This window comes from Polypterus senegalus, chromosome 8, assembly GCF_016835505.1.
Source record: "Polypterus senegalus isolate Bchr_013 chromosome 8, ASM1683550v1, whole genome shotgun sequence".
NCBI classification, from domain to species: domain Eukaryota; kingdom Metazoa; phylum Chordata; class Cladistia; order Polypteriformes; family Polypteridae; genus Polypterus; species Polypterus senegalus.
In genome coordinates, this window is record NC_053161.1 from 177,971,639 (window position 1) to 177,987,907 (window position 16,269).

Here is a 16,269-nt window from a genome sequence, read left to right on the forward strand (position 1 = left end):
TTTCTTACCTTTTGTTCCCCCTCTTATTCCTTTTATTTGTTGTGTATATTATAAGAACCTGCTTCACCGTAGTTGACTTTTTCTTCAGCCGGTTCTGGTACTCAGTCTTGTTACCGGAGGGCACAGCTAGAAAAGGTATGTAACATACGAGGACTATAGCAGCAATTTAAGGACATCTTGTTAAATTCGACATAATTAAAAGTATAAAGACGAGAATAGGGTCACCCTAGGACCCTATAGCAACAAGTACCAAACCAAGCAGGAGAGAAGATGTACACTTTTATTCATACCGTTTACAGGCAGCACAGTGTATCAGTTAAGGTTTTGGTGTGGAAAACGCTTTCCTCTGTTTTCAAAGAAGTCATTCATGGAGACCAGACGCGAATGCAGGACAATTCACATGAACAAATGTGTCGGTCCATGGAGTGAGCAATCAAATATACAATCCATTTCCTTATGCTTTTCTACTACCATTACCTCATCTAATACTGTACATCCCATCATCTGACTCTTAATATGCATAGTATGCAGAACTTTATTAATTCATTCAGTTAACCAGTGCCACCAGTATTTTCAGACTCCTTTTGACTCTCTCATTTATCTGTAAGATGTCCTGTTGAAGCATCGGGGTTGCAGGTATTGGTCTGTCCTGCAAACCTTTTTATGGATTTAGTGCCGCTTCATAGGCGGGAGTCTTTGGGCTTTCCCATTAGTTTATCCTCACTTTCTAGAGGGGTGTTTGTTACTCATTTACCTCATTCTAACCTTGGAAAATCCAGCTGGTGGTTTCTCTAAGATGAGGCAGACCTCAAGCTTTGAGCCACGTTTAGTTAACCCTTTAGTTAAATGCAGTCCTTTTCTTTAGGTTTTAATCATTTCATTGTTACAAATTCATTTAAGTATATACTTGTAATAATTTGTAAAGATTCCAAATTAACTAAACATTACACAACTTCAAACCTGTAGGCTGTGGGTTCAAATCCCACCGCTGACACTGTGTGAACCTGAGCAAGTCACTTGACCTGCCAGTGCTCCAATTGGAAAACCAAAAGGGACGTAACCAATTGTATCATAAATGTTGTAAGTCACTATGCATAAAGGCTTCATCCAAATAAATAAATGTGTTATATTAACTTCAGATTCCTAGACATGCCCTAAAAGAAGCAAATGAGTGTGACAACAGAATAGTAATACAACCTGGATAAGCAGGTTTTTAGAAGTCTAAACATCCAATATGGGCGGCACGGTGGTAGCGCGGCTCCCTGTGTGGAGTCTGCATTTTCTCCTCATGTCTGCGTGGGTTTCCTCCCAAAGTCCAGAGACATGCAGGTTAGGTGCATTTGCGATCCTACATTGTCCATAGTGTGTGTGCTTGGTGTGTGCCCTGCGGTGGGCTGGCACCCCGCCTGGGGTTTGTTCCTGCCTTGTGCCCTGTGCTGGCTGAGATTGGCTCCAGCGGACCCCCGTGATCCTGTGTTAGGATATAGTGGGTTGGATGATGGATGGATGAGACCTTAGGCTTCACTATTAGCATACATTTACTTTGATCTTATGCTTCCATAACACACCTCTTGCAACAAAAGGACTTCATAGTGCAAAGTCGACTCCCTTTGTTCAGGTACGATGTCTTTTGACCCGTTCTGCTTGGGTGCAACTTACATTTTTGAAAGCTTCTACCAACCCGGCCCTCTACTGCAGCCCACCCAGGCTGGGACATGTTTGGGCCTTGCCAGCAGAGGTCAGAACTTACTGGTTTTGATCTGGTAGTCTTTGAATAGGACACCCCTTTATCTGGGTAAGTATTAGTGGTTAAGAAGATCTTTTATCAATCTGGCCCAGCAGGCTTCTCCAATTCCCGTTATTGGTGGACTGTCAATTAATTCAAACTCCTGTATTAAAGGCTTTTATTTTTTAATTGATAGAAAAAATGGAATTATTACATGTCTGAACCAAATCAGACCTGAAAAGCCTTGGAATAAATATAGATTACAACAACTGACAATGCATTGGAGTTTCACCAGAAAAATACCAATTTGTACAGTCAAAAAAAAAAAAAATCACCGTCATGCTAAGAACGGGGGGTTCAGATTTTTAAAATAAACGTCTTTACCTTTAGTCGGAATCGGAAACTTTCAACTTTAATGTCTTTTGTTCTTGGGTGTGTAAAGGGAAATCTCCAAAGCACCGTATCAGAGAGCGATACCACTCCAGCACACAAGGTGGCACCATTGGTAAGGCCATCTCCTCTTTTACCCTCAGAAATGAAAGCATTGATGTCACGTCTGACTCCAACACAGAAGGTCCACTTCTTTCTTTCCTCATGTCCAATATGTACGACCCTGCAAAGCCAGACGCTGGTGTTAATTTTCGAAGCCACAAATGTGTATGTGAGATCAGCTCATTGGAAGCATTGGCTGAAGTCATCACTGGAACCTTCTTTTATTTTCTTCTTCTGTTGGCCTAGCCAGCTGATTATTAAACTGGCTTCACTGCAAGGTGCCCAAACTCTTCATCAATCTTTTGTTAATGCTTTTACATTGGAAACGTTTGCAACATCAACATTTTAACTTGGCAATCCTGGATAAAGCATCCATTTAGTATTCTGTTTGAAAGATTACAATCATTCATCTCCCATAAAGAAAAGATATTAAGGATTCCTGGAGGAGAATTCACCTGACTTCTCTGAACCTTTCTTGGCAATGAACGCGAGATGACCAAAGTGAAGGTGGTGCACTTGAGTAGAACTTGACCTCAATGAGTCCTTCACCGTTTTTCTTTTTCTTTTGAGCTTGAAATACGTCGTTAGACATGAACAAGGTGGACCGTTCACAAACTGAATCATTAACCAGCAAATGAGGGACACAATTCTAGTTCACTTCTCAGACGTATCCTGAGCTTTAATTATGTATTTTACTATATTGTCAAGTCTTGTGTTTTTAAACAGGAAAATGTAATAAAATGAGAATGATCAGCATGTTTAGCATAAAACACACACACACACATTAATTATGTATTGTCATGCACGTACACCTGAGGGTCACCATCCAAGCTCTTCCCAGGTATGCGATACCACCCCAGACCGAGAGGGGGCGCTGCTGCTGTCTTGACATTTTCTTCCCTCTCAGTGTTCTGTGAGGGCAACTAACTCTGCCCCTTATGGTCCCCAGGCTACAAAAGGACGACTGCCCGGAAAGAGGCATCACTTAATAGGGAGATCACCGACCTAAAAGTGAGGAGCCTCATAACAGTCAACCTAATTGGCAAAGGGGGTTAAACAAGCAGCCACACTTTTTACGTGGCGACTAATTTCTGTGGATTCTTTACGCCATTCAGGGTGGTCTTTTTTTTATGTATGTAACTGAAAGTAAACAGGGCGGGCCCTGTTTGGCACCCCAAAATTCTGTTGTCATGACCTTCACTCGGTTGAATGATTACAGAATGAATGATTTGTAATTTCTTTCAAAAGGGACCCCTGCACAAAGTTTTTTTCTGCCATCAGCTCTGCATCCTATCGATGAATCAAACTATTCTATTAATTGGATTCTGGATTCTGTGGATTCTACATGAACATAATCTTGGTTACTTTATTTAACACTAATCTCAGGTTGTGTTTTTCTATTTTGAGAATTTATCTTCAGTATGAATTCTTATGTGGCGCTGCAGGTGGCCCATTTGGGAAAATCCTTTTCCACATTCTGAACAGCAGTAGGGCTTCTTCCCTGTGTGAATTTTTGTGTGTCTCTGTAGGTTGTTACTATGCGAGAACTGTTTGCCACAATCAGAACAGCAATACGGTTTCTCTCCTGTGTGAATCCTTGTGTGGCTCTGGAGATTCCTCCGGTCGCAGAATTGTTTGCCACATTCCGAGCAGCAAAATGGCTTCTCTCCAGTGTGAGTTCTTATGTGGCACTGAAGACTGTCACTTCGCAAGAATCGCTTCCCACATTCGAAACAGCAATACGGCTTCTCTGCAGTGTGGATCCTACTGTGGCTCTGAAGGGTTATCTTGTCACAGAATTGTTTGCCACATTCGTAGCAGCAATAGGGCTTCTCTCCCGTGTGAATTTTTCTGTGTCTATGAAGACTGGTGAGTCGTGTGAATTGTTTGCCACATTCCGAACAGTACGGCTTCTCTTCTGTGTGAATTTTTTTGTGTCTTCCAAGAGTGCCCCTGTGAGAGAATTGTTTGCCACATTCAGAGCAGCAGTGAGGTTTGTTCCCTACATGAAGTTAAAGAGGAAAAAAGATAAAGGTTACTTTCAATTTGCTGTCCTACTCTTTACATTAGTAACAACATTAAATTCATGCTGGTTGAAATGATCAACAGCCTTTGAAAACCCATAAGCAATCATAAGACTTTAAGGTGCACATGGAAAGATACTCAACAACAACAATACTACATTTTACTTGATAATTACTCCCCACAAGAACACAATTACTGGAGTCAGGAAGCTGAAAAAGTAAAGAGATCATGGGTAATGGGCTTAACTGACAAAATGACTGGTTATATTTTGTACACATATATCAAAATGGCTTACTTAATCAGTAAAGCAAAACAGAGAAATGAGCAAATAGACGAGTCTGAGAGAAAATTAGAACACGAGGCAAACCAGAATCAGTGCAGTTAACGGTGTCTGCTCTGGATGGAGAGTGGCTGGTGAAATCAGCTTTGCGACACACTGATATCGTCGAGAATTTCCAGGATAATGTTAATAGACGAGTACAGTCCTAAGTTAACTATTGCAGGCCTGTCTCTCTCTCCTTTCTTTTCTTCTCCCAAAATACTTGAACATGCCATTTAAAACCTCTTCCTTCCTAATACAGTGGGATTAATAAAGTATCTATCTATCTACAAAATGGATACCAACCCGTCTGGCTTCAAGAGGAGCCACGCAATTGAGATGGCACTACTGACTGTGGTTGACCAGCTTTGATTTTCACAGCTACCGACATGTCATTGGTCCCGATTCTGCTAGATCTCTCCTCTGCTTTCGACACATTCAACCACGCCATCCATTTTGCCACCCTCTTTGACCTTGGCTTCATTGGGACTGCTCTCAGATGGTTTGAGCACTACATCTTGAGCAGGCGAGTTGTCAAGGGCGTATCAGTTGGTGCCCCCAAGGATCGGTGCTGGGTCCTCTACTTTTCAGTTTGTACACCATCTCACTGGGCTTGCAATCCATCCAATCCCTTTATCTCTTATCAGTGCTATGCCAATGACACACAGCTGTACCTGTCATTCCCACCGGAGGACAACATGGTATCAGCTAGAGTCTCTGCATGTCTTATCGATATCTCAACCTGGATAATGGAACACCATCTATAGCTCAACCTGGCAAAAAAAGAGCTTCTTGTGATGCCAGCCAGCCAGCCAGTCTCCCCAAATCTGTACAGCTTGGTTCACTGTCACTAGCACCTGCCATGTCAGTATGCAACCTTGGGGTGGTGACTGGCATCTTTTTCTGACCACATTTCTACTGTTTCTCGTTCATGCAGGTTCACATTGTACAACAACTGCAAGATCAGACCTTATCTGACAGACCATGCAGCACAACATCTGATGAAGACTTTGGTCTACTGGCATACTGTAACACACTTCTGGCAGAAGTACCTGCATGTGCTATCAAGCTGCTACAGATGGTCCGGAATGCAGTGGCCTGTCTTGTATTTAACCACCAACAATGAGGATCTTACAAGCCGGATCACCCTCGGGGACACGCGCCACATGGCCATAGTGCCGTAACTGACGCTCCCTCACAATGCAGGCCATGTGCCTCATGTGAGACTCCATAAGCAACCACTCATTCGACACAAAGTCAAACCAGCGGGACCCAAGGATTTTCCGGTGAGACACAGTACCAGAGGAGTCCAGTCTTCGTCTCTGGTCACTGGATAGCGTCCATGTCTCGTAACCATATAGCAAAACAGGAAGCACCAGGACTCTAAAGACTTGGACCTTCATCCTTTTGCATAGGTATCGGGACTGCCACAGACCCCTCTCCAGTGACCTCATGACCCCCCCCATATGCTCTTCCAATCAGTCTACTGACTTCATAGGAAGAGCCACCAGAGACATGAATGTCACTGCCAAGGTAAGCAAACCTCTCGAAAAAGTAAGTAACTAAACTCATTAACATAAACACAAGCCTCTGTAGTCCACTCATTCTACACATTTATATTCTACTAGCTGTGTAAGCCCGTGCTGTATAAAGCCCGGGGTCCTAGAAACTATTGAAATTGTCAGAAAAAAAATTGAAATGTAGAGATGTCAAGTAATTGAAAGGAACTACTTTGGGCGTCTCCGTCTAGTAGGATTCCTTTTGCTGACGTGCTCACCTCGCTTGTGTATTAGTGGCCAGAGGAAAAGTAAAAGGGATACCATTTGCCGATGTGTCGGCCTCGCTTCTCTATTAGCGGCTAAGCGAGTGACACTTTCTTCGGAGGTTTCATTTTGCCACCATGCACGCCTCCGCTTGTGTATCCTCTGAGGTGGAGCCCTTACCTCGACTCCATCTCTCACTTCCCAGGCTGGACGGACAGACAGACACACACACTTCCACGTGTAGACGTTTATATAGAAGATTGTACTGTATTAGAAAAAGAGATGGTGGCCACAATTTTGGTTTAGTTACAGGTTAACAACAGGATGGATGGATGGATGGATGGATGGACAGACACTTTATTAATCCCCAAGGGGAAATTCACACGCCTGCTTTTGACATGCCTGAATTGCCTGCTGACATGGCTGGCATCTTTCTTCAACTTGACAGTTTCCTGTAACCCTTTCAGAGCGGATATCGAGTTTTGTCAAAAATTCAGAGGTAAGGGACGGTAAACTGCAACAAACATCAACCCATCCCCGTTACATTTTAGTTCGACTCTTTTTGATAGAAGGAAAGTTAGCTTCATTGATTTGACCTCAATTACCTGCGCATGCAAGAGTAGCGTGGAGCAAACCACCTCTAAAATGGCATTGACATCTGGCAAGAAACCAAAGCAAATGCGCAAAGCAAAATACTCCATATGAATGACATTTTACGTATTATCATTAAATCAGACTCTGATTTTGATGCAAGTAATAGGAGATGGAGATCAAGAACGAAAGTCAGGCACCCAGCATGAGCTAATTGCGGTGCTGAACACGTTAGTGTAGGTCAGGTGCCTACAAAATTTTTCACCTGGGAGGACCACCACTTACAATGAGATGAGAGGTGCAAACCAGATTGCATCGCACTGTATCTACCACCGTCACCCACCTTCCACATGAAGACAGCCAGGCAGCCCACCTGCTGTGCATTCCTGCTGGCCATCGAGTCACCCCCACACAGCCGCCACTGCCAAAGACATCCAACTGGTGCCGACAGCAGCCACAGCAACAGACGTTTTATGTTCATTTGTGTGTGTCTTTCAGAAAACTGAGTTTTTTGGAAAAAATATTCAACCCTTAAACTTTAACCCTGTCATCGTCCACTGACATCATGGGAGGCATCAAATGGCCAGATCTCCTTGCGGTGAGCTCCACTACGTGAGGTGGAGAACGTGGTCCATGGAGACTCTTTGACTCTGGTGCCTGCCATAATGCAGTAGAAGCTCCTCTGGAGTTCACCTCATTCTGAACACAGAGACCTTCCCTTTCTGTTTCGGTTATCCATGTAATCCAGCGGAGTGCCAAGCACTGAGCAGCTGACTGCTTATGGCCCACTTTTTACACAAGCTTTTGCCATTGTCTTTTAACAAAATACTGAAGGAAAAGGGCTATTTACATTGATATGCATATTAAAATATGCAACATTCTGGGTGGAGTCAGGGTGGGCTTGTGCATATGCATGAAAATCCCTATTGATTGGGATTTATAACTTTACAGAACTTTGCTTATGTACAGTTCTATGCATCTGAATTTTTTGTGTGCATATACACATTTCTAGTGTTGTCCATATGCCTTGTATTAGTGTGAATTCTATGCAAGGTGTTACATGTGAGGCTCCAGGAGATGAACAAAGTCAGGACGAGGCAAAGTCAATACCAGAAGAACATCAGAATCTTCTTCTTCTGGCTGCTCCCATTAGGGGTTTCCACAGCAGATCATCTTCTTCCATATCTTTCTGTCCTCGTCATCTTGTTCTGTTACACCCATCACCTACATGTCCTTTTACATCACATCCATAAACCTTCTCTTAGGCCTTCCTCTTTTCTTCTTCCCTGGCAGCTCTATCCTTAGCATCCTTCTCCCAATATACTCAACATATCTCCTCTGCACATGTCCAAACCAATGCAATCTCTCCTCTCTGACTGACTATCTCCCAACCGTCCCACCTGAGCTGACCCTGTAATGTCCTCATTTCTAATCCTGTCCATCCTTGTCACACCCAATGCAAATCTTAGCATCTTTAACTCCGTCTCCAACCCATATAACATAGCTGGTCTCACTACCATCCTGTAGACCTTTTCCTTTCACTCTTGCTGATACCCGTCTGTCACAAATTACTCCTGACATTCTTCTCCACCCACTCCACCCTGCCTGCACTCTCTTTTTCACCTCTCTTCCACAATCCCCATTACTCTGTACTGTTGATCCCCAAGTATTTAAATTCAGCCACCTTCGCCAACTCTACTCTCTCATCCTCACCATTGCATTGACCTCCCTCTCATTTACACATATGTATTCTGTCTTGATCCTACTGACCTTTACTCCTGTCCTCTCTTGAGCAGATCTCCACCTCTCCAGGGTCTCCCCAACCTGCTCCCTACTATCGCTACAGATCACAATGTCATCAGCAAACATCACAGTCCACGTGGGCTCCTGTCTAATCTCGTCTGTCAACCTGTCCATCACCATTGCAAATAAGAAAGGGCTCAGAGCCGATCCCTGATGTAATCCCACCTCCGTCACTCACCTCACCACGGTCACACTTCCCTCGTACATATCCTGTACAACTCTTACAAACTTCTCTGCCACTCCCGACTTCCTCATAAAATATCACAACTCCTCTAGAGGCACCCTGTCATATGTTTTCTCTAGATATAGAAAGACGCATTGCAACTTCTCCTGGCCTTCTCTATACTTCATCAACATTCTCAGAGCAAACATCAGACATCACAATCTGTTGCAAAAATTAAAACACTAACAGAACTCCAAAAAACATAACTGGAGCTACATTTCTTAAACCAGGAAGACAAAGATCAAAAGATTTTGTTTGCACGCTGCTCCAGGCGTTATCCGCCATCTTGGATACCCTAGAAATGCGTGCACAGAACTCTATACTGCCAGCATGGTGATGCCATGTGTCTCACATTATGTGGTATGATTGTTACGGAAACACACAATGCATTTACACCCATAGAAAAACAATGAGGGCACCGCAGCATAATGCTACAAATATTTACTCTTTCCAATGGCGATCAAACAAAAAACTGACATTTTAAGAATTCCTTCAGTTCCAAAACCCCTAAATCAGGGATGTCGAACTCCAGGCTTCAAGGGCCGCAGTGGCTTCAGGTTTTCATTCTAACCCGTTTCCTAATCAGTGACCAGTTTTCACTGCTAATTAACTCCTGTTCCCTTAATTTTAAAAACCCTGTTCTTAAGGATTCGGTCCTCTGAATTGATTCCTATCTTCTATAATATAGCAGCCAAACAGAAATGAGGCATGAAACGAGCCAACAGATGACCAGCTAAATCGGGGCTTCAGACTCCAACCATTTTCACAACGAGAAGCAGATTCTTACTGTTAATTAAACTCATGATTGAATTCCATGGCTTGTTGCTGCTCTCATTCTGCCACAGCAGATATTTCCAGAACTGTTGATTTTTCTGTTTTTTCCAAGACCACCCTCACAATGTTATGGCGAGCTGAGAGATCAACCTTAGTGAGACCTCCACCTTTCTTTATTTTCACATATTTTGTGATGGGCACAGGTGAGCTGGTCATATGAATTCTTGTTTTGTGGCTCGTTATTGTTTGGCTGCTAATTAAGAAAAAAGAAACAACTAAGGGGTCTGAGTCAAGCTAATTAAAATTAAGGCAAAAAAAGGTAATTAGCAGCAAAAAAATGGTCACAAATTAAGAAGATGTTTAGAATGAAAACCTGCAGCCCTCCAAGACCGAAGTTCGACACCCGTACCCTAAATAGATGTATCCATGGTTACATTTTAGGTTGAAACAAAACAAAAAAAAAAAAAACATGCATCCATAACACTTCGACTAAACAAGTCAAGAGCATAAATTTCCAGACATCATCATTCTGTGGGCCATGCCAGCCCTCAATGAAATGGCAACACATTCAGTTCTAATCTCACGGTTAGCTAATTAAAGAATAAGGGCAATAAGGATGAAATCAACAATTCACAACAATAAAAACAATAAAACAGAATTGTTTTGTCTGTTTTTATACATTTTCTTGAAACAGAAATGTCTGTAGTACTAGGGTGTTGTGCAATTTAGCCGTTATGGATACAATGAGAAGTCAAGCAAAAGTATTGGCTAACTAAAAAGATTACAATATGCACGCTTTCGAAGCAACTTAGGCCCCTTCTTCAGGCAAGATGTAATCAATATTCTTACACGATTACCTTGTAATATAATTGTGTAAGAATATTGATTACAGTACCTCGTAACTGAAGAAGGGGCCCGAGTGGCCTCTAAATCTTGAAAATTGTAATCTGCTCAGTTAGCCAATAAAAGGCGTCATTTTGCTTGACTTCTCCTTGAAACAGAAACTAACAATTAGACAAAAGGACTGGTAAGAGAAATCAGAAAAGGAATTAAATAGGAACTAAAGATTAAATGCTCCAAGATTAAACGCTCAACTAACAAACAAAGCCAAATTATTATCCAAACGACGTAATGCTGAAGACAAAATAAAACATGAACAACAGAAAACACGTTACATAATTACCTTACTGGTTTAAGGGATGAAAAATAAAAACACCCAAAATAAAGAAATAGGTGACCAACCTCAACATTTGTAATCAACACAGGAGTCAATGGTGGGGAAGTCAAAAGAGGATCGATACAAGGGAAGCATAACGAGGCCTGCTCTGTTAGATGGGGAGCCGAAGGAGATGAAACAAAAGCAATAGTGAAGAGATGGAATAGCAAGAAGACTTTTATTTCCCTTCAGGTGACTGCAACTGGCCCTACTGAACAAACACCTGAGGGCCATTAACCAAGTGGATGTCTGCCCAAGTTGCCTCAAAACTGCATTAAAACCAGACAGAGGTGGGAAAAGGGGATTTAAAACCTTACAAAAAAATGGAGAAGAGCTGGAGACAAAGTCAAAAAGAGACTACGACAAAAGTAAACGTCACACCTTTAAGTAGCATCGGATCCACTAACTGGATTGCATTATAGGGAGACATAACAGACTGCACATACAATAAACCTAAATATGTGGCATCATGGAGTGTCAGTGCCTGAACCGTGTGATTGACCCACCCCTGCAAGAAACCACAGTGCAAAGCTTAGTGACTTCCACATTTCCCCTGAAACAAATGCTGCATTGTGAGCAGTGCTCAGCAGGCAGGCGTCTTCCTCGTTCCTCTACTTGACTGCAAACATTTTGCCTCTTTTTGCCACACACCTACTTGTGTACCATGGTGAACCTTCAGATAACTGAATTCATCGTCTCCATCAAGGCACAAATTTCACGATCTGTGTCAACCCTTGATGACCGATTCACGCTGCCATCCCTAACGCTTGGTTCAACTCATGGTTCAGTTGAAGTTTGTTCTAAAACTGGCTTTACTTACAGCTTCTTATTTACTCATCGTCTTTTGGTTGCAGGCTTTGTATCCACTCATGAATATTGGAGTGGCAAAACATCTAGAAAAATTCAGGATTTTTTGGTTACATAATGTCAGTTCGTCCACTAGATGGCAGTGGAATACTGTCCTTTACTGTTGTCACGCACACACGTACGCGTGCACTTCGGAGGCAGTCAACAAACCCACGGGTGAGTTAAAGATCGTGAGACGAAGGGCGACCGTAGGGTACTAACCTCTCTCTCTCTCTCTCTTTTCCTGCAGAAACAGAGATGAGAAGTAAATGTCTGTACCGCGGAGCCAAAATGGCCAACTTGTCCTTCCGTCCCTCCTGGATGACGTCATGAATGAATCAAGGCCATGATGTCACTTCCCCTTCTTAATTTCCTGTAGCCGCACACAGGTATGCACGCTTCAGAGGCAGTCAACAACCCGCGTGTGAGTAAAAGATCGTGAGGTGAAGGGCCACCGAAGTGTACTAACCTCTCTCTCTCTTTTCCTGCAGAAACAAAGAGGAGAAGTAAACTTACTTCTCCGGAAACCAGAATGGTTGACTTGACCTTCCGTCCCTCCCAGATGAGTTGGGGCCATGATGTCACTTCCCATTCTTAATTTGCTGTAGCCATGTTTAGTTCTGTCTAAAAAAAAACCCCTTATTTTGCGCTGTTATTTTGTCGAATGTTTGGTTGATCCCTATTTATTTATTTTATTTTGACCTGTCCACTGGACATTATATGGGACGGTTCCCCACAACTTTGTGCGACTGGTTGTCATATTTATTTATTCTACACTGTGTAAAGTGGATCACAGAACATTTCGAGCCAGAGTTCTGCTCAGGGTTACGGCTAAGGAGACTGGACTGTACCGATGTGGTGGTGTGGGGGTGGTTAGGTCGGGTTGCTTACTGTGACGTCTGTAATGTTTGACGTTTGAGGCCGATGTCAACAGCCTTTGACTGGAGTGTCCCATGATTTTCATCTCAGAGCACAGTTGCATTTTACCCCAGTGAGAATGTTCTATTTATGCCCACCTTCATCTGTAATTATGTCACCTACATGTGTGCTCCCCAGGTTCGGTCCCACTGGCTTCTCCGCATTTCACAGTCAGCAACTTAAGCCTGATTCATCTCATTGATTAATTAGCTCAGCATTTTATTCATATTCTGCAGAAAAAAAAGCACAGAACAGAAAGCCTGTCAATCCTGAAGAGGTTTGTAGGACAATTTTGTATGTAAGTGGAAACTTGTACCTGCAAATGCCTGTCAGCAGAAATAATCACCAAAAATTCAGGATGCTTTATTACTTATTTTATAGAAAATTGTTTAAAACTGGTTCATAAGTTGACTGTAAGCAATAATACTAAACTTTCAATCATAAATCACGAATAACTTAAACTAGAATGAACCACAATTATGGATGTTATAGAGCACTTCCTAGGTAGTGAGGCTGTACCACAGTTTCTTGAAAAATGCAAAACGTCGGCAGAAATACTCAACACTAAGTTACACAGACTTACACACTACTGCCAAAAGTATTGGGACACCTGCCTTTCCACACACATGAACTTTAATAACATCCCACAGACTTTAATATGGAGTTGGCCCACCCTTTGCAGCTCTAACAGCTTCAACTCTTCTGGTAAGGCTTTCCATGAGGTGAACGGTGAGTGCGTTTATGGGACTTTGTGACCAGGAAAGCATTAGTGAGGTCAGGCATTGATGTTGAATGAGAAGGCCTGACTCACCTGCTCACAATCTCCGCTCAAATTCATCCCAAAGGTGTTGAGGTCAGGGCTCTGTGCAGGCCAGTCAAGTTCCTCCACACCAAACTCACTCCTCCATTTCTTTATAGACCTTGCTTTGTGCACTGGTGGGTGTGTGCAGTCATGTTGCCATCCACAAACTGGTCCCACAAAGCTGGCAGCATGAAATTGTCCAAAATGGCTTTTGTCACACACGTGCACATAAGAAACAGCTAAAGGGCCTAAATAACAGTAATTCTACACCAGACCAGGGGGCAGCAGAGTGTGCTAACTGTCTCTCTCAGTCTTTTGCAGACCATTCCCGGGAAATCCCGTTTGGTTCACGTCATTTCCGGTCCCAGGAGACGTCACATCAGGTTCTAGTGCCAACGATGTCCTTTCCCATACTCTTGCTTAAAACAGCTATTTTGTCTAAAAGCCAGTCAGTTCTGCTTTGGACTCTGTTCTATGCACATCAGGCTTATTTCAAATCAATTTTTTGCAGCCAGGAAACAATACGGGTGGCTGCCCCAAACCTTTATGATGTCTATGACTCATTCTTATGACACTTTGTAGGCTGAAGCATTAAGAGTTCCTTTCAGTGAAACAAACGGGCCAAGCCCAACCCCACACCATAACCCCCCCCTCCACCAAACTGTACACTTGGCACACTGCGGTCAGGGAAGTCCCGTTCTCCTGGCCAGACTCTTCCATCGGATTGTGTGATTCGTCACTCCACAGGACACGTCTCCTCCGCTCTTGAGTCCAGTGGCGGGCGGTGGGCTTTACAATGCACTTGGTGATGTCAGGCTCGGCTGCTCAGTTTCCATGAAGTTCTCCCTGGGCACCCGAGAGTGACCCATTCTCTTTGTAGAGGTCAGCAGTCTGCATGCCAAGGGGCTCAATGTTATACACCCGTGGCCATGGAAGTGATTGGACCACCTAAAGTCAATGATTTGGAGGGGTGGTCCCAACAGTTTTGGCAACAGAGTGTAGACAATGCAAGAGCAGCAAATGGAAAAAAACTTACATTAACATTGATGAACTCTCAAACTACATTAAATGCACATTAAAAAAAAAAAAGAGTTGCTACATTTCTTAGTTTTTCATAAAATGCTCAAGACCTCCCCTCTAATGCCCATAACACCAACAGTATTTTTTTTTTGTCACACTTACTTTCTCCAGACTGACTTGTAGGTGGTGGCCGACATTCCCGAGTTTTAACAGATGATATTTCCTCCGTCCCCCTTGTGTCAGACTGTAACGATTCAGACTTCACATCAATAGGAGGCTCCGCAGATGAACAGTCCCGGCTTTGAGATGAGACTAATCCTGTCACCACTACACCACCACCACTTTGACGCCCACTGTGAAGATCTTCTTCCTTGACGCTTTTAAGTTTGCTCGTCTCAATGCCGGCACACTTCTCTTCAGCCTCTTCTTTAATGTCCACTGGCCCCAGTTCACAGTCCTCCTCCTTAATGCAGAAAGTCTCCTGTTTAAGTTGGACGGGCTCCCACTCACAATCCTCCTCTTCCTCCTTAACGTTTATGGTGCTTTGCTCCTTGATATTCATGCCAGCTTCACATACGTCCATCTAAATGTTACAGTAAACGGGTCCTTTTTTTTCCCCCCCTGTGGAAAGAACAGGATTGAATTCCATCAAAACAGAACTATTATCAGGTGAAATGAAGTTCAAAATGTCTTTATGGACACCCTCCGGTTTACGTCAAGCCAGACAACTGATAATGTGTTATGAGTAACTCACTGTTGCGTGTAACAAATTATGAGATGTAGTGAGAAGTCCAGCAAAATGACACCTTTAATTGCATCTTGCCTGAAGAAGGGGCCCGAGTTGCCTCGAAAGCTTGCATATTGTAATCTTTTTAGTTGGCCAATAAAAGGGGTCATTTTACTGGACTTCTCTCTACTTTCATAATGGCTAACACCGTACAACACCCTAGTACTACAAATTATGAGATATAAAACAAATGTGGGAGTGAAGTGAGAGTCCAGGTGGCTGAAACAAGACCACCACCTGCCCAGTTGTGACTGGGGTTACTCACTACTTGGATGAAACATTGTTGGAAATCCCAGACTTGTGTTATCAGTTATACTGGGGGATGTTTCAACAAAGAAGGTTCTCACAATTGTATTCAGAAACAGACAGACGTCTGGAAGGAGGAACTGAACGTGCTGAAAGCGCAGAAACCGACAACACTGGGTTTGCAAGCTCAGGCTGACATGCGTCACTGGTGAGGCTTACCTTCAACTTTTAACTTTAGATCACATGAAAGCATCTACCTACTGACTGATTAAAAGCAATCATAAAATATTCAGCCTAGTCACCCTTTAACCCACCGAGCCAGTCATGATGTTTTATAAAAACTCTTCCTCCCATCTTGAAATGCTTGTTCCGGTTGAACTGAACCCTTCATTGAGATGCTGTGGCAAGGACAGACGGTTTATAACATTTAAAAGTAAAAGTGCTGTGAAGGTGGTCACTGGATTGGTGTCATGGATTAGGTTTGACATGCAGGTGTTGGGAGACCTTTTGTGAGAACAGAACAGAACCAGGAGATGGCAACAAGAAACAACAAATCGTGGAAAGGGAAAACCAGAGAAGCAGAAAGAGACCAGACACCCAAAAAACGGGAACAGATGCTGGGGCCTACTGGTTTAGAAACTAAATATCACAGATGCGTGTAATCTAATCGCACTCCTAGCATCACATCCCATAATGTAATCAATGTGATGGTGGCGGC

At 43.1% G+C, this 16,269-nt stretch overlaps 1 protein-coding gene across 1 annotated transcript; it reads right to left on the reverse strand.

The window, feature by feature from the left end:
* Positions 1 to 2,049: 2,049 nt before the first annotated feature.
* LOC120534726 (gastrula zinc finger protein XlCGF7.1-like) lies at positions 2,050 to 5,243 on the reverse strand. Its single transcript, XM_039762311.1, has 2 exons — positions 5,237 to 5,243; positions 2,050 to 4,220 (listed from the first exon to the last, which is right to left on the reverse strand). Exons 1-2 carry the CDS (start codon positions 5,241 to 5,243, stop codon positions 3,616 to 3,618), a joined length of 612 nt encoding a protein of 203 aa, XP_039618245.1. The 3' UTR covers positions 2,050 to 3,615.
* Positions 5,244 to 16,269: the final 11,026 nt, after the last annotated feature.